Here is a 26,495-nt window from a genome sequence, read left to right as displayed (position 1 = left end):
CGGGTACACGATAACAGATATACCACTTACTTTTTAAAGCAATGAGTCTGATTTTAGACTGGCAGACTAATTCTCATTTCTAATCAATAACGGATGATTTTGAGGGCTGAATGATAACTGACATCAGCTCTACCTGGTGAGCTAATTAAGCTAAGGTTAGCTGCTTGAGTTGAGTTGAAACAGCTGACTTTTAAATGAACTGAAGCTGGCTCGTTTAAAAATAAAAAATCTAATAAAAGGGTTTTATTTATTCAGTATTTAATTCCTGAAACACATTGGATCGCATGCACAAAAAACAAATATTACACAATCTCTCTCTCTCTCTCTCTCTCTCTGTGTGTTAGGTAACGTCTCGTTGGACCTTCCGCTGCCCCGGCTGCCCTCAGGCCCTTTCACACGATGACTCGCATTTCCACGAGCGCCACAAGTGCATCAACTTCTTCGTCAAGGTGTACGGCTACATGCCGCTGCTGTACACGCAGTTCCGTGTGGACTCTGTGCTTTTTAAGACTCGTTTACCCCACGACAAGACCAAGTGCTTCAAGTTCATCTAGCATCGGGCTGAGCGGCCCAGCAAAGAGCCAAAAGCAGAGAGGATTGAAGGACTGGAAGTATTTAAAAGAACAGCAGCTCTCAGTGGGTAAAGATGGATGGGCTGCCAGATAAAAGCACAGAAGGAAAGTTTTGGGTTAGGATTTTGCCCGGGGGGATAGACAAGTTAACCTTAAGAGCTGTTGGCTTGTGGTCTAATCCATAACTCTACTGAAAATTTGAAGAGCGGAAGCTGAAAGGGACCACTGCCAACAAAATGAGCCTTTTCAGTGGATGTCACTGCTCCTTTTTCATGTTCTTCAATCATGCTCATCAACCACTACAGATGTCATTTGCACCTCTTAACGGCCTGCTGAGGAAAGAGAGGCGGTTGTACACAGTGTACAGAAACTCTCCCACGATAAACCCTACCTGATAACGGAGCTACCGGTTACTGAATCACTGACAGACGTCGGGCTGCGTCTCCCAGCAGCCTGTTGACAGTTTCAGCCGGGAGAGCAAACGTGGCATCGGCACACGGCTGTCACTGCGCTTTGTGTGTGTTTTCCATTTTACACTTACAAACTGTACTTCTTGTACATGTACGTGAGAGAAGCACTGATGGTCAGAAGTATTTTATTGAACAGTCTTTCTTTTTTTTTTTTTTTTTTTTTTAAATAACGTTTAAATGTGTAAATCTCTATGTTGAACGAACATTTTCCTGAAGCTCTGCCTGTGGGAGATCAAACACGGACTTGTTCATCTGAGAATGAGACAGGACCTCAACTGAACAGTTAAAACAGGTTGGCTCAATCAACGTTTAGTAGTGTTACGTGTTCAAGAAGGAATTCACTTCAACGGTCACCATAATGCCTCGAATTTGTCATGAAAACCAGCCACCATTTTGTCATTTTGTTATGCTTACAAGATCCGCACTCTTTGAAGAGTGTGTGAAATGGCCTGTTTTTTATGCTGTAGGGTGTTTACTAATGTTTGTAAAATTGGTCCGAGGGTAAAGTAGTCCGGTTTAAATGTAATAATATTAACCAATCAACGGTTACAATGTCCCTTACTGAAGTGCAACAAAGTCAAGAACCACATCGGCCAAAATCAACAAAAATAGGTTTGAATGTCAAATTCAGGTTGTAATTATAAAGAAAGTCTTCAGCGACGTTAATTGTACTGTTAGGATTACGGTAAATTTATTGTAATTTTAGGTTTAGAGAGAATAGTTTGACAGTTTGGGGAAGAAATGTTGTTTTTGCTTTCTGGAGGATCTGTCCATTAAATATGAAGCTGTAGCCGCTTAGCTTAGCTTAGCATAAAGACTGCTTACAGGTGGAAGCAACTAGCCTGGCTCTGTACAAAGGTAATCTATGAAGCTAGGCTCACTGATCAACACATGATATATAAAACAACAAACAGTTTCCCTGTTTCCAGTTTTTGTGCTAAGCTAAGCTAACTGGCTCAGCCTCATATTTAATAAATACAAGATGTTCTTATTTAACTTTTTACCATAGAGAAAATAATCATATTCCCTGACTTTTGAGCTATTCCCTTTAATATATTGCCAGTTCTGACTTTGCAATAGAATTATTGAAGTACTAGATATGTTCTGCCATGTTCATGTCACCTTCCTGTATAGAAACTTTCCCAGCTAAGACAAAAACGTCACTTTACAGTGTCGCCATATTGGTTTCACTTTGTTGTTGTTTTTTTTTTACCATTGCTTGATGAATGTTTTCTTTGCCAAATAGGTACGACGTCTGCTGCTTTACAGTATAAGTTTCAGGGTGCACAGTGTGAATGATTGCTAAAGGGATGCAATCTGGTACACCTTTATCCACTCTGCATGGTACTTTACCAGGAGTCAATCCATTGGAAGCCCTTCCCATCATGTATTATATACCCAAAGTCCTTTATTTGACCTTGTCAGACTTAATTCCTTTAATCTGAACAAAATATTAACCTAAAATGATCCCTTTAAAAATGTATTAAGATAAGTTTAGGACTTTTTCCCCCAAAGTAGGTTCTGTGAGGATGCTTTTATGAAACAAACACTCTCATAAGTCCATGGTTCCTGTATATTTATTGAATATATTATTAAAAAAGATTTTTTTTAAACTGATAATGACACATTCAATAAAATGACAAGACATTGTACTTTATTATTCCTAATCACAAAGAGATCCCAACTTGATTGAGCCTTCTGCTTATTTCATTGCCAAGGAAAACTAGCTTGTGCCACTGAACGCTTGAGGGGGAAGTTAACTGACCTGAGAGCAGCACTCAGGCAGGCAAATGTGTTTTATAGATGGCGAGATGACCTGGTTCTCAGAAAGGTTGAGTTGTAGTAGAATGTCATAAACTGAGCCTCTGCAGCAATCACTGGACGCGCAGTAAAGTATCTTTTGAAGCCAAATCCCGACCTGCTCCAGGTGGCTGCTACTACTCTCTGCCCCCTCCAGTGCAATATAAAAATATTTGATTGGGCATGTTTCGCTAAAAGGGATAAAGGAAGAGCCAGATTCCTAATTACTCTGGTGTAAAATGGCAACATAGCTAAAACAAATTCAAATTGACTCTTCTGCTGCAGCAGACTTGAAAAACCCAGGCCTGGCTCCTAACCCGCCTCGTCACATCTGAACACTTCTATTGGCGCTCCAAGGGCCTCGTAATTACCTGACTGACTATCAACCTGTCCTCGGGGCATAGTGTTGGATGGGGTTGGCTGGTATTTTGGAACCTCCCATACCTCCAGTGCCTGGCTCCCCCCCCTCTATGGTCCGTGGCACAGCTGGTTTTCCATGGCCTAGAGCAGAATACACTTTGTTGGAAGGCCGCAGTCGCTCTGCTAGGTGTAAGTTGTTGTGAAACTCTGTGCTCCTGGGGCTGAGCCGCAACTGTGGGCGAGGCTCCAGCCACTTGCAACGCTGCTTGAGCTGTACCAGACTGATGACAGCATCAAACAAACCATTGAAGGCCAGATAAATGGAAATAAAAACTCTCAACATTGTTAAAACATTTTCTGACTTACGGCCTCATTCTTTTTTTCCCCACATTCCTGCACTTTGACGATATGATGATGCCTTAAAATAATAACAATCAATCAGAACTTTAAGGGAATTGTTGGACCTTTTGAGAAATAGGCTTATTTGCTTTCTTAGCAAGTTAGCTAATTTAATACAACTCATGTCTGTAGGGTAAAAATGCAGCTGCGGCTAACTAGGTAGCTTAACATTAAGACTTAAAATAAGGGGAAATGGCTGGTCTGGTTCCATCCAAAGGAAGCAAAACTACCTACCAGCACCTCTAAAGCTCACTCATCAACATGTTATACATCTCGTGTGTTTCATTTATCCAAAGCAATTTGCGGTTTTACAGGGACTTATGGGCCGGTCTGTTTCCTGGACATGACCGGTTGCTAGGCAACCAGCAGAGATTTCAGGAAGTTACTGGTCCCATCTGGTCCCAACCAATAACTAGTCCATAACCCCCATATAACAATAAAGAATTTCATTTGCACAACAAGTGAAATGTAAAAGAACAAATGAGACACAGTGTGTTAATGAGTGAGCTTTAACAGTGTTTGTTAGACGGACTGTCTTCACGCCAAGCTGCTGCTGTCAGTAGCTTCATACACACAGACATGAAAGTTGCATTGGGGGGAAGCAAACAAGTGTATTTCCCAATGTGTCGAACTATTCCTTCAATGGTTATATAATGCTGGTTTATGCACAAATTGTACTTATACCAAAATGCAAGCCAAAAAAAAAAAATAAATAAAATCCACTAGTTGCTGTTATTCCCTCTTTCTGCAACCAAAAGCCAATTGTTTATCTGTCTGGAATGTTAAACATCTGGTTTTCATTCATTTTATAATGAATACATTTTGACTTTTGTAGAACTTTGGCCATGCTGGAGAACTGAAGAGACGAGGTGTGGTTTAAGCACCCCAAACCCAGAGGAGGGGTTCAGCTCTGACATCAGTGAGACAAGAAAGAAATATGCATCCCACACCCCTCAGCTTCAGCCAGCAGAGAGAGAGCGAGGAAGAGAGGGTGTTTTAGAGTTTTTTTTTTACTGAAACACGGGTGTGGTGTGTAGTTTTTTGGGGGGATTTTCTGACTCATAGTTTTTCTCCTCAGATGAGGGTTAAATATTGGCTTTGTTCCAGATGAGGACCGTACAGGTAGAACCAGATTTCTCACAGTTCTGGACAGTGTTTTCATTTATTTTAGCCTTTATTTAATAATACATCTTCCATCCACTTGTAATGAGAAAATATGATTTACCTTTTTTTCTGTAATTTTGTTTTTTTGCCGTTCCAACTCACTTTACAGCCAACACAGCCGAGGTTGTCAGCCGCACTGCCTCACAGAAACAACCAGGTTTATTGGACTGCGCAGGCTTTTGCATATTCCTCCTCAGCGGGAAGCACCGTGTTTCTACATGAATGAACATGGCTGAGTTGTCAGAAGGCTGAATGGTGAAAGAGGCTCAATCTGTATTACACAGGAAGGGGAAGCTGCTCTTTGATACCAGTGGCATGCAGAGCTGTGTCCAATTCTGTAAGAGACTCAGCGAGCGCGAGACAGAATTTCATTCCTCTTGTTTAAAGTGGTGTCAGATGCATAGTGTACTGAGTTATGCAAGACCACAATGAAAAAAAAAAAAGATCTGTCTTTGTATAACACATAGCCCAGAGAGACAGCCATAAAACCGGTAAACCATTTGACTGATAATCCCAAAAAGATAAAAGCGGAAACGAATGAATGAATCTTTTGCATAATGTCATGTGCATGTAAACAAACTGTACAAAGCATAGCTTGTAGGCATAGTTGCAGCATGTTGTAGGCTCTTTGTAACAGTCTTTTCATTGCCTTTCTCTTTTGTCAATGGCTATGACTGATAGAGAAATGTCTGGTATGCTGGTGGCAGCTGAAGTCCAGAGAAGCCCAGAAGAAACAGGGAGGAGTCTGCTTAGTCGTGGACCGAGCTCTTTGGTCCAAGATTCAGAGACAGAAAAAAAATGTTCGCAAGTGTCTTAACATTGTCCTGTAAACAGTGTACATGCAAATCTTGCTGTAGGCAGGATTACTGGAAAACAAACCATATCCTTCTGCTCTTGGTTAGTTCGGTGATTATAATGTCATTAATTTTCAGTCTGCCGTTGCCAGACTAAAGAGGCTGCAGCTGGAGCTCTGGCAGTGAAGACTGGGAACCCATGCCTGTCCTCACACCTGTACGCAGCACACGCACACACACACACACACACACACACACACACACACACACACACACACACACACACACACACACACACATCACACTCTGACTGTCCGGGGAATGCTGTTTAAGTAAGTTCAGTATTCATAAATCTTCCTCCTATGTGTCAGTAAGTGTGTGCCAGTGGCAGACCTGCTGTCCCTCCGCCTCTTTCATCTCTGTCCAGTGGGCCTGCTGCTCCTCGCTGGAGCTGTTGAGGCCCAGGGAGACCCAGCCCAGCCTCTCCCTGGGCCTCATGCTGCTCCGGCGGCAGAACACCGTCAGCACCAGCGACACCTCGGACAGCTGGAAGAGCGCCACCTGGAACACGAACGTCTCCTTGTAGGTGGGGTTGGGCTGGCCGCGGCATACGGCCGTCTTGCACTTGGACATCTCTTTCCCTTTGGAGTCCAGCATAGTCAGCTTCACGTAGGTGTCTGAAAGGAGGTGTGGCAGAGTGGTGAGAGAATGCCATCAAGTGGTGGCACATCAGTACTGCAACAACCATAACAAACTGCAGCAGAGGTTTGTCTTCTTGGGCTCAATCATTTAAACTTTAAAAGCAGAGTTAATGTATGGAAGTAAACCAGAGCTCTGGGTCTCAGTGAAGACTAGGGTTAAAAACCAGAGCTGTACATTAGAATGTGTGTTTTTAAAGGCTCAGTTCACAAAAAATGTATATGAAAAAAAACCTCTATTGGTATCTAGCCATACTATTTGTGGTGATTACAGCATAAAAAAACATTTTTAACAGAAACTTGTTTTTCCAGAATTAGTGTCCTTGTTACTCCACAGACACTGTGGACAGTTTTCAATGGAACTTTCTACCTTGAAAGGGTCTTAAAACTATTCCCAAAGAGGTAAAACAAAATCTGCCTATCAGCTCCAATAAAGCTCTCAAATTAACATGTTATATTTTACATTTGTTTAATCAGTACAAAAACATTACCTCCCATAAAAAGATACTGTGTCAAACACTGTGTGAACTTTAAAGGTGGTGGTCAAGATCTTTTTCTTTTTCATTGGACAGCCAGGCTCGCTGTTTCCTGTTTACAGTCTTTATGCTAAGCTAAGAGTCTCCAGGCTCCAGCTTCATGAATATTGTACAGAGATCAAAGTGGCATCGATGTTCTCATCTGCCTCCCAGCAAGAAGTCAAAAAAGCATATTTTCCAAAATGACTACCCCAAAGCTGTTCCTTTAAAGAGTTAAAGAGTAAAATGTTTTTTTTTAGTGCTGAGAGCATCATAAACAGGACAAATAAAATCAGAACATTCCCACAATCCCACAAGAGGTGGAGAGAAAATATGTTCTGAAATTTCAATCAAACCAGACCTAGTGAGTAAAGTCTGGTCAGAAACAAATATTTGGAGGATTATATGCTAGAAGTGTTTTATTGTTTATTTACACACTGCTAGAACTTCATCCAGTGAACTAAATATGTGGAGTTTTGGGTTCGGACCTTAAACTATATTATACAAATTAAAGCTCCCACGATTAGTCGATTAATCAGTCAGTTGTCAACTGTTCAGTTCATCAAATGTGAATGTTTTCTGGTTTCTTTAGTCCTCTATGACAGTGAACTGAATATCTTATCATCATCTTGGGCCATGTGATTGACGTTTTTCACCATTTTCTGACATTTAATGGACCAAACAACTAACCGATTAGTCGACAGTGAAAATAATCATGAATAAAACACTGAATACCAAAAGATTACTTGTAAGTTCTTTGCTGCTGACTTACCTCTCATAATATAAAGCTGCCCCCCAACAAAGTGCTTTATACAACAGAACAGACCATCTGTGGCACACACCACGGCACACACCATGGCACACAAGGTTGGAAAGAAGAAAGAGAGGAAGCAGTCAGAGTGAGCACTTTAAAGATCGTGAAAAAACACCAGAACGTCAGCCTTTCATGGGAACTCAGCGATGGCTTCAGCATTATGGCTTTAATCACTTAGGTTATTAAAAAGCCGGTGCTGTTGCCAGGAGACATTTAAATGTAATGGCGCACCATTTGTTTTCGTTACATGCTGCCGGGAGTCTTGCCCATCTGTTATTGCCAAAACAATTGCCGAGAGTATCAGCACACTTTGGGGAAGGCCCATTACAAGGGCGAATTTCACTGGAAGGAAGATTTACACTGTCACTCAGCACCTCATTCCAAGCTGGCATGAAAAACCCAAAGAATAAAAACAGTTCAACATGGAAGCTTTTGTACGTACTGACGGGTTTATCGGACGCTGTGGTTTTGAAGTGGCTTCCCTGGATGACCTCAGCAGATAACTGTCCCGTGGCAGAGTTGTAAATGAGACCCAGGAGGATCTCTGGCAAGGATGAGTCTTCAGTGGAGCGGTAGGACAGAGCTCCTGCGCTGCGAGACACACTCACCAGAGAGCCGCAACCCTGGCGAGATGAAACACACGGGCAGTTATTTAAAGAAGAGAGGGAGATTTTTAGAGTTTGTACCAACTACAAAGCTAGAAAGAAGAAGGCATTCCAAGATAGTTTGGCCTTGACCTCAGATAGTCAGGCCACCAAATTTCACAAACAACTCTTTAGCCACGCTAGCACCATGGCTCCAGTACAAAACTTTAGTTCAGACAGAAATATCTCTACTACTATAAGTTGAGATGGAGTGTCATGACATTATGTACAGATGTTCTAGGTCCCCACAGGATGAACCCTACTGATTTTGGTGACCCTCATGAGGCTGACATTCGTGGCATTGAGTAAAACTTTAAAGCTATTGTATGAATTGCTATGAAATTTGCAACCTACATTCATGTTGCCCTCAAGATGAATTATAACAACTTTGGTAGTCCTCTGATTTTACGTCAAGTGCCATCATCAGGTCAAAGTTTTAATTTGTCCAATACTTTGGTCTACTTCCAAATATTATTTTTTAAGCAAAAATTACAAACATTTGCTGGTTCCACTTACTCAAATGTAAGGAATCTTCTGCACTTCCTTGTCTTACATTAAGGTAAACTGAATAGTATTGGGGTTTGAATTGTTGGTTGAACCAAACAAGACATATGAAGATGTCACCTTGGGTATTTTTCACTTTTTTATAGTTTTATCGGCCAAAAAACGAGTTGGTCAATTAAGAAAATAAGAAGATTAATCAGTTATCTTAAAATAGTCCATAGATGAAGCTCTAGACCAATCTGCAGTTGAATAAAACAGCTCTAGAGTTCATATTGTTTATTGTCCCACTGCCTCAGGTGAAACTATGCACAGTGCAAGACAGAAATTCACAAAGTGTTCTCACGGTAAGTTCAGAGCCCGGCTCCAGGGTGACAGGTAGAGCGATCTTGCCCTGAAGGTTGAGCTTAGTCAGGTAGAACACCTTCTCTCCCAGGACCTTCTCTTTTTTCATCCGCCTGATGCTGTACAGGCGGAAGCGAACGGCGTAGTCCCCCAGGGCCTCCTGTTCCACCCTGGAAAACTTGAAAGTTTCCGTGAAGACAGGACACGGGCCCTTCTGCACACCGGTCTTGGCCCGTTGCTTCTTGGTGGGCAGCAGGACCAGGTGGACCTGCCACGCGATGTTTCCCGTCTGTTTAAGAGCAGGAATGTCTGTCGCCGCGGTGACCGTGACAGCCAGATACTGCTCGCTGGAGTCGTACTCAAAGGCGACGTCCAGTGTGCCGTATTTGCCGAGTGCCTCTGGCTCGTAGGCCGTAGGGAGCTGAGGACCAGAGCCGTCCTGAAGGGAAGAAAAGGGAGAATTGTCAGAGGAATGGTGGAGGGAAAGAGATAAGAGAGTGTAGAAGAGGAAGGGAATCTTAAGTGTTGTAACCTATTAGCCTTCATCAACTTCCTGCTGTTGCTGCATAGTATTACATAATTTATGTTTTAGACGAGGTGATATGTAAGTCATATAAAACCATACAATTTATTGTTTCTATTAGCTTTCCGGCACTGATTGTATGTCTAAAGCTTTTACTGATTTTCTCAACAAAACAAATCGTTTTCACCCACATTTTATTCCCCCACACATTCATAAGTTGTGTGCTGCTGCAGGAATACTGTGGTTACGACTTGTTATGACAAAGACAGGTATGAAAAGTGAAAATTGGGGAAAGAATGCAAATGAGCTTCTGGAAACCCCTGAAGTTAACTGACAAAACAATAAATTATTAAGCTGTGTTTTGCGGCAAACGTTGTTTTTAGAGTCCAATTAGAATCAGATTTTCAACTGTTTTTTAATGTTCCAAATAATCTCCAATAAATTATCTGATTTATTATTGAAAAATAAACAGATATAATGATCGTTATGAGGCATATTTTGTAGGATCAGTGGAAACTGCAACAATGCGGCTTAATTTGTTTTTCTCCTAAACAAGTACAATCAGCCCTCTGTGTGTGATAGTTTTCCCCTTGGTGGCCCATATTTTCTGGGCTGCAGCTATAAGCAGAGGAAAAGAAAACAAAAGAGTATCACTGAATCTGAATTTGATTAGGGAGTGAAGGATCAGTGTGTAGCTGTGTCAGGATGACCTAGGAGGAATGTCCCAGAATAATAGATGATATATTCATTTCAAAGACAGGGAAGTCGTGAGCCCCAGACGTGACCAAAAATGTATATCTCATATCTCTATATCATATTTCATGATACTGTTAATCTCATGATACTGTCTGATCACGTAGACCACTGTCAGAAGGAAAAGTATTAGATTATGAGACCCTTTAGTTCAGTTGATCTTGACTCTATTCTGTATTAATACAAATAAACCTTATGGGAAGTGAAGCTGCCTGATTCTATTTGTCGTTTATGAGTCCTCCTTTAAGTTTAAGTCAGTATTTTTATGGATTCAGATAAAAAAATAAGTACTCCTTATGTTAAGATGACCTGTTACTGACACTGTAATGGAAGTAACATTATTACAGTAACAAGTTATCTAGTTACACTAGTAAATGCCTAATTAACTGGTAATAATGATGACTTTTTGTACTATCGTTATGGTAAACTACAGGGCAGGTATAAAATATAATATATTTATTTTTACACAATAAAAACAATTGTTATGGGCTGCTTGAGGACACAAAAGAGGGAACATACAGTAGCTCTGATCTCACCTCTGGTCCCAGGACAGCGGTGCTGTCACTGGGTATGTCCTCCTCACAGCCTTTGTTGAGGTAGCTCTCAGTGTCCTGGTCCACACTGGCCTCACTGGAGCACCGGGGGCTGTCGCAGTGCTGTGGGGACGACCCCCTTCTGACCCCTCGCTCCGAGCGGGAACGAGAGGACACACGCGCCGCCGAGCCCTCATCCTGGTACGGAGGAGGCTTGTGCTCATTGAGGGAGGAATCTTTCTTTATTCTCTGGATGCTGTTGGCTACAGGAGGGACACAGGAGGAGTAATGTGATATGATATATGATATACTGGAGACTGCAGGGATACTTATTATGTATGCAACATACAGTTTACCACAGAGTTGAGTTAACCTGACCCACAGGTGAGTCCATTTTAAAAAGTAGGTTTCAAGAGGTAAAGATGCCCCGTGTATTTGTTACAATGCAATTTTGGAAAAAGTACATAGAGAATAAGTTACTGTATGCTGTTGTACGATGTAGTACTATAAAGACAAATAAAGGAACAGTTCAACATTTTAGATTAGACATCCAATACCACTCAGAATCCGCCTACCAGCACCTCCAGGCCATGAAATAGTTTTGACCACGAATTGTTGTTTTTACACTTTGGCTTTGTATGGATTAAACCTACTACAGGAAGTTTTAACTGGTTATGAAACAGTCTCAGTTTAATACTGATGTCTCTATATGACCTACATAATCAAACAAGACTATCAGCAATAAGATTTCTATGTAGTTATTCTTAATGCGTGCTACTGGGTTGAACTAGATCAGATTCCCCTTTAAATCAACGAAACAGGCGGTGGAAACACTACCGCTTTTGTCCACAGGGGCTGCCGGAATCAACAATAAATGTAAGTTCCTTGTTGCTGCTTTAAACAAACAAGATCTACATGTGTTAATCCGTGAACTTCAGAGGTGCTTGTTACCTTTACAAAGAGCCAGGCTAAATGTTTCCTCCTGCTTCCAGTTTCAATGTGAAGCTAAGCTAACCGTATGTAGCTTCATATTTAATTCATATTTATTTTCAGATATGAGAGAGATATCACTCCTTTCTTCTAACTCTCTGCAAGATATGAAATATTTACTATAATGTTGAACTATTTAGGGAGTCATTTTAGAAGCTTAGATAAAACCAAATTTACCTGGAACTCCTCACGTGAGAGAAAAGTATAAATAAGTAACGGTATTTTATTTATAGAGCACTTTTCAAGATACTCTAAGACGATTTACACAATGAAGAAAAGATACTAAATACCTCAATAGAGACACAATAGACATTATAGAAATATAAGGCATACAGTAACATACAGAGTTGTAAGAAGAAAAATAATCTTTCCCTTTTACCTTTAGGTGCAAGAGAGTGAACGGGTGATAGGTATAAGTATGTTTGAGAATTGTATGTATGAAGTATGAAAAACTAACAATGGCACTTTGTACACAGTAGCAGGTACTAAAAAACAAACTATTATTATAAAATTATAGCTAATGGCCATTTAAAATGTATGTATAACTTATAGCTCCATAAAGCCACTTTTTACATATTTATTTATAAGAATTTTGATCTACTGCATTTTATATTCCTTGTTATATCATTACTGGTATTTTGTCACTATTCTTTCATGCTGTGCATTGTGTGATGCTTCATTATTTTTATCTAAGTGTGTCTTGTATGTTTTTGTTTATGTTCTACAATGCTATCTTGGTCAGGAGACTCCTGTAACTCCTCCTGGTTAGATAAAATGATGTATATGAAGCAAATATGCACATTCTCACCCCGTTCACTGGAGGCTTCACTGCTGTAGCCTCCCTGCTCGGTGGACTGTTTGCATTTGTTGCTCCACGCAGAGGTTGTGTTCTGCTGGGCCACAGCCTCGGGCCCTTTGTCCTCTTCGCTGTCTGATAAAACTCCCTCTGGACAGAACACATGGAGACTCTAGTTCAAACATTGCATTTATCACACAAACCAAAATATGTGTGACGTTTAGAGAAACGCAGAAGATGAGAGCAAAGGTGCAGATGCTTGAAAGCTGGCACAAGGCACTCTGGAAAGGTTCATTTTCAGGTTATGCTTTCAAATGTTGGAAGAGTTTGAAGACAAGAGAAGAAGACCCAGGCGGTCAAACAGAAGCAGGACATCGTCTAACCTTGGTTGCTTTTCTTTTTCTTCTTGGTTTTCTTCCCTTTCTCCTTCTTTTTCTCCACATCTGGGGTTTCTTCTGATTTCTTTGAACCCCTCTTCGCTCCTTTCCCTTTCTTCTTGTCTGACTTTTTCTTTTTCACTGTTGTGGAAGATCTAGAAAGCTCGGCCTCCTCCTCATCATCTCCCTCTCTCTCGAGGCTGTCCTCTCTTGCTTCCTCTTCCTCTCCCTCTTCTTTTTGCTTGTTCTGTTTCGTTAACCTGCTTTCAGTCTCTGGACTAGGTGACTGAGGAGGTTCATCGCAGTCATCAGCTTTTTTCTGAGCACTGGATTGGTCTCCACTGTCACTCTCCTTTCTCTCTGGTACATTATCTGTTTCCTGCTCTTGCTCTCCATCTTGGGATTCCTCCTTGTTTTTCTGTGTCTTGGCTTCTTTCTCCAGCTGCTTCTCTCTCCTTTCTTTTCTCCTCTGCTCTTTCTTCTCCTGAAGCTCCTTCTCCTCTTTCTTCCTCTTCTCTTCCTCTGCTAACTCTGCTTCAGTCCTTTTCACCCGCCAGCATCCATCTCTCCATTCCCACTCCAGCTGGCTCGCAGCATGCTCAGCCTCCGTGGTATCACTGGCCTGGTTGGTCTTCGAGGTTGCGTTGCCTGCGTCTGAGTCTCTAGACATTTGCCACATGCTTTTATTGCTGGCCTTGCCCTCCTGTGCGGTGCAAGTCTGACCGGCCTCCTGGGTGCTGCTATTTTCCCCATCGTCCACCTTGTTGATGATAGTGGTGACCTGCTCTGTCAGTTGGTCGCTGACAGCGTAAGTGACATCACTGACAGCATTGGCCAGGTCATCCACACGACTGGTGACTGAGTCCAAGATGGAGGAAATGTTGACAGATGGCAGGTTGTGCTGGAAGCTCTTGAAGAAGGCCATCTCTCAGCCGGGGATCCCGTCGCCACGCTGACCACTAGATTAGCTAATCAGAGGCACTGACACGGACATGTGGTTGTTAGCAGGGTGTGGCACCAGCATCACAGTGTGTGCTGAGAACAACACGTTCATATACACCAAGCAATATGGTGATTGTAGAGATTATAGTAAATGTTCTGTACCAAGAGCTTCTCTCACTGTGTTTATGTATTCAACTATTTGTGCTCTATGTGTCAGATATTATAATAAGGTTTTTAGAAAGCAACCACAATAAAATGAACTGGGATAGTAACACTGTAAAAACACATGAAAATCTCACAGGTTCAGCCTCCGATCAACTTTGTCTCTACAAATTTTATTCACATCCTCCATGTTGTTTACTAGTACTAACTCTGTTCTCATTTCAGGCCCTGGGTTCTTTCCAGATGGGAAGGAGAGAAATACAAATACTGTAATACAGTACTTAAGGAGTGTTTTGAGGTATCTGTACTTTACTGTACAACTTTTTACCCCCTACATTTTTACACAAATATCAGTACTTTCTACTTCGTACATTTTCAAAACAGACTTGTTACTTTAAGAAGAGAAAAGAACCAAAGTGGTATCCTGTCCAAAAAAGAAGCAGCCGGCCTGTTGTTGAAGCAGCTCATGATATGATTTGTACTGTAGTTAGGCAAAACAATAACAGCACCTGGTTCTCAATTTATTCATGTTTATTCATAAAATAAAATATTATGTGTCCAGAATCTGGATAATGAATGAATCGTGAAAACATGATCATGCTCCTTGGCGTATTTAGGCCAAAGAATATGCAGCTTTACAGTGCTATACACCTCCAGACACCAGATCCCACTCTGAAACTATTTATAGAACAAATTCTGCATGCAAAGTTATGCAAAAAGTCCATGTTAAACCCTACTCTCTTATATTTGTGTCCTTAGATGTGGTCTTTACAGTGTTGCATTATTGCACTATTTAGATTAGGTTTCATATGTGTCTGAGGATAAAGATCAACAAGGCAAACTTCAAAGTCTTAATTTAAAACCAGAACAAAGATGATCATCCTAATAATGTGTGTGTGTGTGTGTGTGTGTGTGTGTGTGTGTGTGTGTGTGTGTGTGTTTGTGTAAATGCTGCCACTGTGGTTAATCTATAAGTGTGCTGAGTACCTGGCTGGCTGTTCCTATAGCCACTGAGATGTGACAAGTTGTCAGGACTCTCCACTGACAGCTTGTTGCTGAGGTAAAGAAAGAACACAGCCATCAACGCCATGAAGGCTGCGATGGAAGACAGCACACCCAGAAGCTCAGGAGAGACTGAGGAGAGGAACAGAAATACAGAGGGAGGGAAGAGGGGAGACAGGGGATGGAAAGGGAGAGGCAGACAGAAAGAGAGAAAAACAAAATTAGACATAGGAAAAGATAAGTAATTCTGATTATGGAGGAATGTAACTTTCCAAACCAAAGTCTTTCATTTTTAGGAAAAAGAGTCTTAACACAGATGGCTGCAAGCTGAAAAATGCTATTTTGAATAAAATCCTTTTAAGGCTGTAAACAACCCCACTTTGATACCACAAATAATTCTTTTTGATGATAGGCATCTTTTTTTCGAATCAAACTCCTCAAATGTTGCCTTGTGAAGGGAGCATTAGCTATTGTACTTTTAAACAGCCAGTGAGTTTTCCCACTTCAAAGGCATACCAGATACAATCTACAGCAGTGTATGTAGGCCAACCATACTTCATGTAACCATGCAGCCCTGCGCTGCTGAAGTGCTATTTTTATGAGAGCCTCAAAGGGACTGTATCTTACTGAAACATAGACTTGGTAAACCAGCCAAACCGCAATGGGCCTGCACTTAATAGGCTACAACACAGACACACCGCAGTGTAATAGCTTAAGAAAAAGGGAAAGCTGGCGGACAATGAAGCATGAACGGCATTTCTAAAGACCAAATGCCTCGGTGGAAAGGGCAGCATGTAAAATGAAGCACACTGCAAGCGAGCCTTGGTGATATGAGGTGTCTGAATTTCAAGTTTAAGTACTTGAGACACATGATACAGTTTTTTGATTCCAAAATAATATATATTCAACAGTGAATTCCTTAGTATTTTATTAGAGACACCAATTTCAAAGGCTTTGTACACCCACACAGGTGTTTTCAATTGACCTTTCACTGAACCCCTCTCCTGAACAACAGTTGCTTAGCTTATCAACCATTTAAAGAATTTAGGGCAGGCGTCTTTTAAATCGAAAACACAAAACTGTAAGGAATGGATTAAAGGAGCAGCGTGTAGGATTTAGTGGCATCTAGTGGTGAAGTTACACAATGCAACAAACTGAACTAAATGTGTAAGAGAAAGTATAACGGCCACAAAAGATGCGAAAGGCCCTATCGACAGCCAGTGTTTGTCCGTTCTGGGCTACTGTAGAAACATGGCGGCTCAACATGGCGGACTCCACGGAAGATGACCCGCTGGGTCTGTAGATTCCTAAATTCAGGTGATTATACACGAATGAAAACATAACAATGGATATTAGATTCCATTTCTGACTATAGATCCTCTTAAATGTTACACATGGGACCTTTCAAGTGTGTGTTTGATTGCTCTAATATTAGCTAATTTAGCACATCTGGCTAACTGGCTTACTACCTGCAGTCGGGATTACTGTTACTTCCAAGGCTAAGCGTTAGCATATAATTTACATTAGTTTGTGTGGTCCACTGTGTGTCCTCCTGGATGCTCTATGTTGGATTTTGGATGGTTTACGCCTTTTGTCTTGTTACATTAAAAGTGAAACATACTGTTTGAATATAAAAACAATAAAGCAAAAATAAGACAAACAACAATAAAGTTGCGGGCCCTAAACCCAAAACAATGAGCTGAAAGATGCTAAATCTCTCCGTAAAGCTGAAGGACTGCAGAACTGGATGATCAATGTTTGATGTTGATCTTCTACATTACTCATTGTCATTGTTAATGCAGCTTTAAGGTGGCACTTTAGCTCCTTCTGGGACGTAATATTTTATATGATCCTTACAGCCAACTCTATTTATGGTTTGTAATGTGTTTGAGTTTGTGACATATTTTGTGTTATTTTTTTCATTTTGTTGTTTTAATCTCCTGGTTAGGAGACAAATAGGTCAAATAAACAACCAACTAGTCATTTTTTCAGCTTCTAAATTGTGGACTTGCTGTTTTTCTTTGTTTTATGTGATTTCAAATTGACAATTATAAATATTTTAGACTGTTAATTAGACAAAACAAGCTATTTGAAGACATCAACTTGGGAAATGGTAAGGGGCATCTTTCACCTTTCACATTTTATTGACCAAACAAATAATTAATCACATGAGAAAATATTATATATACATATATATAAATAAAAGTGTGGTGCATTTCAAGCCAGTGCGTTTGGTGTAGCATGTGGTTTGTAGCAGGTGAGAAACAACCATCACCACCAGTAACTGTGAAGACTGGTTTCTCCCTGAGAGCACAAATGAGAGCGGAAGAGAGAAAAATAGAGGCATAGTTTCTCAAACCTCCTGACTACAGACTGAACTTATGGACAGACTAGTTTCACCATGGCAACAGGCAGAGACCACTGCAGCCTGACAACTAGCGCTGCCGCCTGCTGCAGACTGCCGAAAATAATGAATGCTAAAATTCCCCAAGAATGGCGTTGATAAGTAGGAGAGAGATACCAGAGCGATGTGGCAGCAGAGGCTTACCTTCTCTAAATGAATATCCTCTTTAAAGCCAGCTGTTCCCAAAAAGCACTATCAGTACTTCTGCTGCTATACATAGTAAATGATCTGAGAAGAGAGGGGGAAAAACAAAGTTGTCCTGCTCTGAAGTAATCCGACATGTAATAAATCCCTTACACTTAGACGGCGTCCAGCACTTGCCAGGCTTACGTATCAACTCTCACTGCTGACAGTTGTGTCGATTGAGCCAGAATGACCTCTGCAGCCACAGGCACAGCAGCCTGCCTGTTGAACTGAACAGCTTATGGGCCCTGTGCCCCCGGGGTGTGATGACACTTCATACATGGCCCTTGCTCTGTAAATGTCAACGACAGCTGAATAATTTAGCCACCTGAGGTAACTCGATCCCCTCTGTCGATGTATACTGGAAAGTGGAGCGGTGGCAAGACGCCCATTGGAAAAGCTCGCATGCCGCTATCGGTTATTTTTTATACCCATCATTCTGAGAAAAATCTGATATTTCTCTTTAACAGCAGAGCAGATTAAAGTGGATTTTTTTTTTTTTTGCCTCTCAGCCACTTCCCTTTCTCTTCATATGCCTTTTTAACTCCCCTCTTTCACCCTATCCATCCTCCTTGAGCGTGTGCATGTACAATTTGTATGTCTGAGCAGAATAAATAAAGAAAATATAAACAAATAAATCATTTTTTTTACAGCGTGTGAACTGAACAGGACTCCGAACTGAGCCTCAGGATTCAATCTGCATTATTTCTTTTCCAGGTAAATGACTCCAGCAACCTGACTAACAAACATAAAAACACAGCCACTGAAGCATTCAATGTGAAAAACAGCAAATGAATAACAACCTCAGAGAAAACATGAACTCATTTAGATGAAATGTTTTCAAATAAAACAAAGGGAAATTAATCATTCTGTCATGTTTCTACATCTTTTAAACACAAGACAGAAAGAAATGATGTCATATTTCCTCACTCCTCGAGTTAACCCTCATTCATTTATTCATGTAATAACTTATCCCACTTTTAAGCTTTTTAGACCAGTGCATACTTAACTTGGCTGTTTATAGGGCATGCTTGTTTAAAAAGTAGGTAGGCAATCTGGAAATGTTGCTTACACATGGACCTCTGATACGAAACAAAACCTCCACGCTGAATAAATCATGAACACACAGCTGCCTTCTTTTGCTGAAGTGAGCCAAAACTCGATATGCCATGCATAATTCAGACCCTGACATTATGCTTTCTGAAGTCTATATAGAGATACTTTCTACACACCAAATTCCAGTGAAAATTCACAGGATTTAAAGGACAGGTGGAAGCTCGGGCTAAATATTTGGACGTATCAAGTCTTATTGTGCTTTTAAAAGTGAATTAGTGGAGCGCAGCCAAGCACGCACGTCAGTCTGAAAACAATCACACACACACACACACACACAAAAAAATGTACTCTTATGCCTAACGCAGACACACACAAGTGTTAAGAGATATGCTCGGTTGTAACATGGCCCTTACCTCGTCTGGCACATATGAGCTCATGAACACCACAGTTCCTCCCCCCTCCTGGGAGAGAAAGAGATGAGAAGTTGGGAGTCAGAGGTTAAAGATTATTCCATGTACTGAAGAAAACATATGGTCAGGCCTCAAGGTTAGGAAGGCTGGCAGATGCTTATGCCAACACATATAAAAACTGATTAGCTGGAACCAAGTGAGAAAACTACACAATCTAAGTTAATATAAGTGCACCATGAGAGGGAAGTGTAAAATATCTGTCTGAAGTTTAACATTTTATATTCACTATATGATAAGATTGATACCACTGTGGTATTAGTTTTTTAGGGTTAGAGACGGGTAGCTTAGCTTAGCACAAAGACTGGAAACAGATGGAAACAGCTAGCCTACAAACATAAGAATGGTTTTATCGGGGGTTATGCGCGGGACTATTTCTTGGCTGTGGGGTGCTTGTGGGTAGATTGTTTTAGTTTTGGAGAGAGCCAGGCTCGCTGCTTCCTACCACTTTCTAGTCTTTATGCTAAGCTAAGCGTCTCCTGGCAGACGTGAAAGTGGAATAAATCTTCACAAGAAAGTGAAAAAGCCAGAAAAATATATAAGCCATTCCTTCAAATATTGCGTACATTAAGGGATAAAGTACTCGAAATAACTATAAATAAATAAAAAGTACACTGTAAGCCATAACCATCTCTGAAGCAGCAATACCCCCAGTAACAATGGGAATTAGAATCTCTCTCTCTAAATGGGTCAAAACTGTGCTAAGGCTCATTAATGTAATATATTATTCATATTAAATGCAGTAATTATTACTTCAGTTCATCTTTCAAGAGATCTAAAGTAATGATTTCAGTTGTTACACTCGGGGCTGTAGCCAGGACCCCCCCCCCAAAATAAACACTAACACCACAAGTCTCTGATAGTTTAATTATTTAAATTTTATTTTCTGAGGTTTCTTACAACTGTGTTTCCTAACATGTTTCACCTCCAATAGTTGATCTTTTTACATTATCTGGAAATATGTTTAAGTTTTCTTTCTGTTTTTGATCCAATTAGTGGGACATTTTTACTGCAGGTTGTTGTTACATTTCCTGGTAGTTATATCAGTTGCTTTAATCTCCCCGAGGCTTAATTTAATGAAGGATACTGACCCATATCTCCCTCACAGTCATTCACACACATTATGCACATATATTCACACAATATCTCTCTTGGCTCAGCAGTATTCAGTGGCAGAAGCAGATATTGGCTCTCTTAACAGTTTAAATTGCGGGGATTTGGGGTAGCGTCTTTGTTTTTATTATTTTTACCTGTCTTGGGCTTCGAGAAACAATATTGTTCTCCCCTGAACTCCACTAATAAAATGTAAACAAATCTTCCACTCATCCACTTATTGTATTACTTCCCTCAAATCAAGGATTGGACGCCGGAAAATGGTCTGAGGTGACGGCTTGATGCCAGAAATAAAATAAAAAGGCTCTGAAGCAGACTTGTCTCCTGTCACACAGCAGACAGACACTCTCTAGACCAATTCACTTAATGGTAGAGAAACTCTCTGTTCGCTAGACAAAAAGCTTGCCAAAGTGTAGCAATCAGTCATACACGAGTCACTACTTTCCTTAAAATCACTGCTATTCTTACAAGAGGGCTTTTTCACAGTAATGTACGCTTCTTCTTCTTCAGTCAAATAAAGAAAACTGGGGGATAAAATGGGTATTATAATATAAGTTTTGTGTCAATAAAGGGACAATAATAAATCATCAGACTATTCTGTAGTTATTATTTCAGATTAATTATAAGAAGTTTCACGTTTTCTGTTTTGCTTACTATAATAATGGTCAAGATGACGATTTAATGGTGGGTTTAAAGTAAAACAGCAGTTGTAATTAAAGTATTTATGTTTTGAATATCAGTGGATCCTCTGGTTCCTAGAAGAAACTGCGTATCACTGAGTCACTTTGTTTGTGTTGATGGTTTTAAAGTAAAAACAGGAAGCTAGAAACTGTAACTATCCTTTTTTTGGAGTAACTCCAAAATAAAACAAATTAAATCGGTTCAGACGGAAATCTATTCTCATTCTTAGAAAATTATTTCTGACACTCATAACAATACTATGAAGTAAACATCATTATTTCAGGCCCTTGTGACGTCTAATAGAGCAACAGGATTCACATTTAAGGCGTTACATTAAGACATATAATACTCTGATTTTAATATTTTGGATAATAATGTGTGTCTGCTGTCTTTTCCACCAAGAAATTAAATTACTTCTACTACTAATACAATTATTAAAATAAGACTACATGTTCATTCTCCACAATGACATGTTACATTGTATATTTAAAAAAAGTTTAACTACTGCTAGACATAACAAATCTCTAATTTTACTGTAAGATTAATTCTCCAATGTGAGGTTTCAAGTGTCCATGTCACACATTATTGCATATTTGATCATAAAAGTCATGCTTATACATCCACATCTTAAACTCACATTAAAAGAAACTTTGCACCTTCAGTAAATGAATATGGAAACACATGTGTCAACATCAATCTGCTGCATGGAGGGTGATGATCAAACATACAATAAGCACATAAACACATATTATGGGGGGGGTTAGGGGGATGCACCTCCAACTAAAAGAAATGTTAATTCAAGACATCCCTAATTTTACTAGTCAAAATTAAAAAGCAAGAAATCTCTAAGTATATTCTGAGTGGTAAGACTGAACCATGTTATCTAACTTAAGCCATCCCTATACGCATTGAGCAGTGAGTGTATGAATGGTGGGAGACTTCCTGACACATTCCCGCCCCTGTACCACTGCTGCCCATGGTGAGGCACTGCTGATGTCTTTATGAAACCGTACCCTCTCCTCTCAGGTGTCACATCAACAAACACCGCCGCACGCTTGGCTGCACGTGACACAATGAAGGACCGTGCCCGGTAAACGGGACAACGAGCAAAACGCACGCGCCTACTCTTCACCGACTCCATCCTTTGTGTGTTCCGGTCACTTTCACTAAAACCTTGAACAGACACTTGTCCGGTCGACATGGAGGCTTTTCTTCTGTTTTTTTTTTTTTTTTTTACACCGGTTGTACACATTACACGTAACGGTAAAAAAATAAAAATAAAAGCACGTGCCTCAACAAAAAAATAAAAATAAATAATAACGGTCGTTTTTAGAACTCAAACGTTCGATAACAGTTAACACCATATTCATCCGCCAACGTGATCAAAACAAAGTAGTTGTTGCCATGTGACGCTAAGTAGCAGCCTGCCGGGATTTTTTTCAGTTACAGCCAACACACACATATACACATATACACATATACATATATATATTTAAATTAAATAGCTGCACTGTCACTGGCTCGTTAGTCAAATATTTCACACAAACGTCTCCCCAACGGTCGATCCGGGGACTAGCGAGTGTCCACTTTAGCGTCACTTTCACGCGGCTGTGAGAGCACGCGCGCATCCCATGAAGGGATCACAACATTCCTGCATCGGTGCGGGTGTCATCAGCCCCGCGCTGCTAGCTGTCCCAGCTCCGGAGCACTGCGGTACTCGCGGTCTGATTGTAAATAAAAAAATAAAAAAATAAAATAAAAAAATAAACCGGATTAAAAGCGGTGAATGTGACATGTGATTTTTAAAACGGCGTCCTCGTTCTGTCCCGCGGCAAAGTTTCCACACGAGTCCCGCAGTACACCTGAGATCGAGTACTTACCGTCAATCGCCATGATGCTCCGTCCCGGACTCTACCAACTCTGGGGGGGTAGGGTGTGTGTGTGTGTGTGTGTGTGTGTGTGTGTGATGGAGGAGGGAGGTCATTCATGTGCCAGTGGACGGTGTGTGTGTGTGTGTGTGTGTGAGGCAGAGAGATTGTGTAAGCATTTTCTATTTCAATAACTATGTAAGATATTAATGTGATATTACATGAATTATATTAATGTGAATGTAAGATAAGATGAGATAAGAGAAAGCCTTTATTGATCTGCAGAGGGGGTATTCAATTGTAGCAACACAAGGAAAGGAATAGGTAGATAAATAGAGAAAAAATAAAAAAAAGAGGCATATGTAGCTAAACTATATAAGGATAGAAGTAAACATCTATCAGAATATATTTAATGAAATAATCAATGAATTGAATAGGCTTCAAATAGTAGTTTACAATTGCAATGTGTCTTACACAACGTAACAAAACTAATCAAAGTATAAAGGCACATCCATATTTATCATGAATCATTATATTTGTTGTGCAGTTATGTACATACCAAACATTTCACACCAATATCAAAATGTGACATCTTTACGTAACATATACACAAAACTAAAAGAAAAACCTCAGTCATAACATATATATACAGTCATGGAAAAAATTATTAGACCACCCTTGTGTTGGGTCTTGGTCAGAATGAGTTCTCTTTTTGATCAGAAGGTTGTGTCCAACATACGAAGTATGTCCAGATTAGGTTTAAAAGTTTTTCTCCTTCAGGTGGAAAAATAACAAGCAGGATTCATCAAAGTTGGCAGCAGATTAGAGCTTTATTATCTTGACAGACAAACAAAGCCTGAGCCATCCATGGAAAGACTGAATTCAACCTCACAAAGCTTCTCCTTATATACTCTTGCACTCTGTCACAAGTCCAGCCCATCTTCTACCTTTTCAACCTATGACATAATGGTGTAAATTCCCTCTGGAAAGACCCTAAAATTCCACCAACCTGTGGCTTTTTTGGTTCTACTAGTGTCTTATCAGTCCAATTATCCTGCACCTGTTGGGCCCATGCTCCATTCTACTGGTGTCTTGCTCGCCTAATTATCCTGCACCGTCAGGCCTATGTTCTTATCACAGAACCCACAGGCTTCATGGCATACACAAGTAGGCCATGACATTTTCTTTTTGCTCTCCTTTCATCAGGATTACACCATTAGAATCTAGTTTACTGTACTTCTATTTTTTTAAATCATTTATTACCGTTTTCTTACACCAATATGTCACAGATGTCTTTTACTGTATTTTTTAAAAACTTTATAATATGATAAGAGACTTGTGTTACAAACACACACACATACATTTGGTATAATCAGTGCCTGTTTTTGCTACAACTACACATTCTATATGTTCCACACATTAAATCAAACTTTTACTAAAAGACCATGGTGCTTACTACTTCATCAACAGTATTTGTGCTTATCATGGAATCATATACCCTTAAACCATAATGCCTTCATTAACATCCTTGTGAGCTTATATAAATCTATTCTACTTAACACTCTAAATCATTATTACTTAAAACATAGTGCTCTCTACTTGATTTCCAGTTATCTGTGTGAACAAACCATAGTGCTTACAACATAATATCCAAACTTTTGTGTGATTACTTGATTACTAACATATAATATGCACTAACCTACACTAACTTTTATACTACACTTGTGTCTTCAGTTTCTTGTTCATTTTAATGCCTGGTACAACTAAAAGTACGTTTGTTTGGACAAATATAATGATAACAAAAATAGCTCATAAGAGTTTAATTTAAGAGCTGATGTCTAGCCATTTTCCATGGTTTTCTTGATAATTACCAAAATCACTTAAGTTCTTACATCAATAGCTATGGCATTGTACTGCCAAAAACAGTGCTTTTAGGCATTCCATGTTTTCTTTTCTGTCTGTTTTAGTCACATGATACACACAGGAGTTAGTACTTGATTGCATAACCATTGTTTTTGATGACTGCAGCCATGCATCTTAGCATGCTCTCCACCAGCTTCTGACATTGTTCTGCTGTCACAGCAGCCCATTCCTGTTCCAAAAATTCAAACAAATTTGCTTTGTTTTTGGGCTTGTGGTTCTCCATTTTGAGTTTGATGATGTTCCACAGGTTTTCAATTGGATTTAGATCTGTTGATTGAGCAGGCCAAGGCATGGTTTGAATGTTCTGGTTCTCCATCCAGGCTATGATCTTGCCATGTGGCAAGGGGCATTGTCTTGTTGGAAAATCCAGTCATTCGAGGCGGGAAAGAGTTTATCAGCTGATGGAAGAAGACTGTTTTCAAGAGTAGCCCTGTACGTGACCTGGTTCATTCGCCCTTCACACAATTGCATTGGCCTGTTCCACCCATACTGAAACAACCCCAGATAATCACCGATCCACCCCCATGTTTTACTGTAGGGGCAAGACAGTCTGGTTTGTAGGCTTCTCCAGGCTTCCTCCTAACCAGTAAGTTGGCTGGTGTGGGCATCAACTCAAAATTGGATTCATCACTGAAGAGAACAATGAAGCCCAATGATCAACAGTCCAATCCTTGTGATCCCTAGCAAAGAGTAACCGGGCGTTCCTCTGCCTTTCGTTGATGAAGGGCTTCTTCCATGCCCTGTGTGACTTCAGACCAGCTTCAAGAAGTCGGTTTTGAACTGTCCTTGCTGAACAAGTCACATTTCTCAACAGTGCTCACTCATTTTTAAAGTCCCTGGAGGACTGACGACGATTCCTGACACAGGAACGTGTGAGTGCACGGTCATCTCGTGGGGTAGAAAGACGTTTCCTGCCTCGACCAGCTAGCAATTTGGTAGTACCATATTCGGCTTGCTTTTTCTTGGTGTAATGAACGACTGTCTTGGAGATCTTCAGTTTTTTGGCTACCTGTCTCTCACTCATGCCAATTTCCAGCAGTGCCAAGATGGCTGCCTTTGTGGTTTCACATAATTCTTTTTTTTTAGGCATTATGTGAGAGCTGACCACTTCTGAGTTGTGCTACGACTTGAATGTAAGCAGGAAACCATTCTATGCCTTTGCATGTGCAGTGCCGCTTATGACATGAAATGGCCTCTTATATACCCTGGGAATACAATTAAGCTTAAGCATGTCAAATAGGACATAAAGTATTATGCAATCAGCTGCATTTTTTGTCGTGTTCATTTCATTCTTCAGGTAATATACCTTATATATATCTAAAGTATTTCAGGTAAAGACTTTATGTAGAAAGTTTCAAATAAATTATGTATTCAATAGCAGTATTAAGACAATGATAAGTTTTTTCCTTATCTTGCAAAATTTCTTGAAGTACCTAACTGATGTTTCCAGTGTGAATATATTTATTCATTCAGTTCATTATGGACCAACTTTCTGCATTATCATGTTGAAAAAAGGTAAAAAAGGACAATTTCCCCAAACTTTTGCCACAAAGTTGTAAGCTCTGTTGTCTAAATATCACTGTATGCCAGGGGTGCCAAGTGATGCCCAGACCTGCGTGCGTCACTGGCGGAGGATACGCCCACCA

General features: G+C 40.3%; 2 protein-coding genes across 4 annotated transcripts in view; one reads left to right on the top strand and one right to left on the bottom strand.

Annotated features, from left to right (window-relative positions):
• The window catches only part of extl3 (exostosin-like glycosyltransferase 3), a 29,985-nt gene extending 26,430 nt beyond the window's left edge, over positions 1 to 3,555 (top strand). The window contains exon 6 of the mRNA XM_051408087.1: positions 345 to 3,555. Coding sequence (XP_051264047.1) covers positions 345 to 554 — 210 coding nt within the window. The 3' untranslated portion in view covers positions 555 to 3,555. The remainder of the gene's footprint in view (positions 1 to 344) is intronic.
• On the bottom strand, positions 2,604 to 22,999 carry syt14b (synaptotagmin XIVb). 3 transcript variants are annotated; one of them, XM_051408090.1, is made up of 9 exons: positions 22,939 to 22,999; positions 19,211 to 19,258; positions 15,140 to 15,286; positions 12,684 to 12,821; positions 10,889 to 11,148; positions 9,078 to 9,515; positions 8,029 to 8,209; positions 7,545 to 7,601; positions 2,604 to 6,236 (listed from the first exon to the last, which is right to left on the bottom strand). In XM_051408090.1, exons 1-9 carry the CDS (start codon positions 22,949 to 22,951, stop codon positions 5,920 to 5,922), a joined length of 1,599 nt encoding a protein of 532 aa, XP_051264050.1. In that variant the 5' UTR covers positions 22,952 to 22,999; the 3' UTR covers positions 2,604 to 5,919. The 3 variants fall into 3 exon arrangements, with proteins under 3 accessions (XP_051264050.1, XP_051264048.1, XP_051264049.1); XM_051408088.1 differs by lacking the exons at positions 19,211 to 19,258; positions 22,939 to 22,999 and adding an exon at positions 13,055 to 14,029 and having other exon boundaries at positions 15,140 to 15,254; XM_051408089.1 differs by lacking the exons at positions 7,545 to 7,601; positions 19,211 to 19,258; positions 22,939 to 22,999 and adding an exon at positions 13,055 to 14,029 and having other exon boundaries at positions 15,140 to 15,254.
• Between the last annotated feature and the right edge of the window lie 3,496 nt (positions 23,000 to 26,495).

The sequence above is a fragment of the Dicentrarchus labrax genome, unplaced genomic scaffold (assembly GCF_905237075.1).
Source record: "Dicentrarchus labrax unplaced genomic scaffold, dlabrax2021, whole genome shotgun sequence".
Taxonomy (NCBI): domain Eukaryota; kingdom Metazoa; phylum Chordata; class Actinopteri; family Moronidae; genus Dicentrarchus; species Dicentrarchus labrax.
This window is presented reverse-complemented; position numbering and strand designations above follow the sequence as displayed.

Coding starts and splice junctions, on each gene's coding strand:
- syt14b (XM_051408088.1), bottom strand. CDS start 13,973: ATGGCCTTCTTCAAGAGCTTCCAGCACAACCTGCCATCTGTCAACATT. Junction 12,822..13,054: donor GAAAAAGAAAAGCAACCAAG/GTTAGACGATGT, acceptor TGTTCTGTCCAG/AGGGAGTTTTATCAGACAGC. Junction 6,237..7,544: donor GCAGCTTTATATTATGAGAG/GTAAGTCAGCAG, acceptor ACCTCCTTTCAG/ACACCTACGTGAAGCTGACT.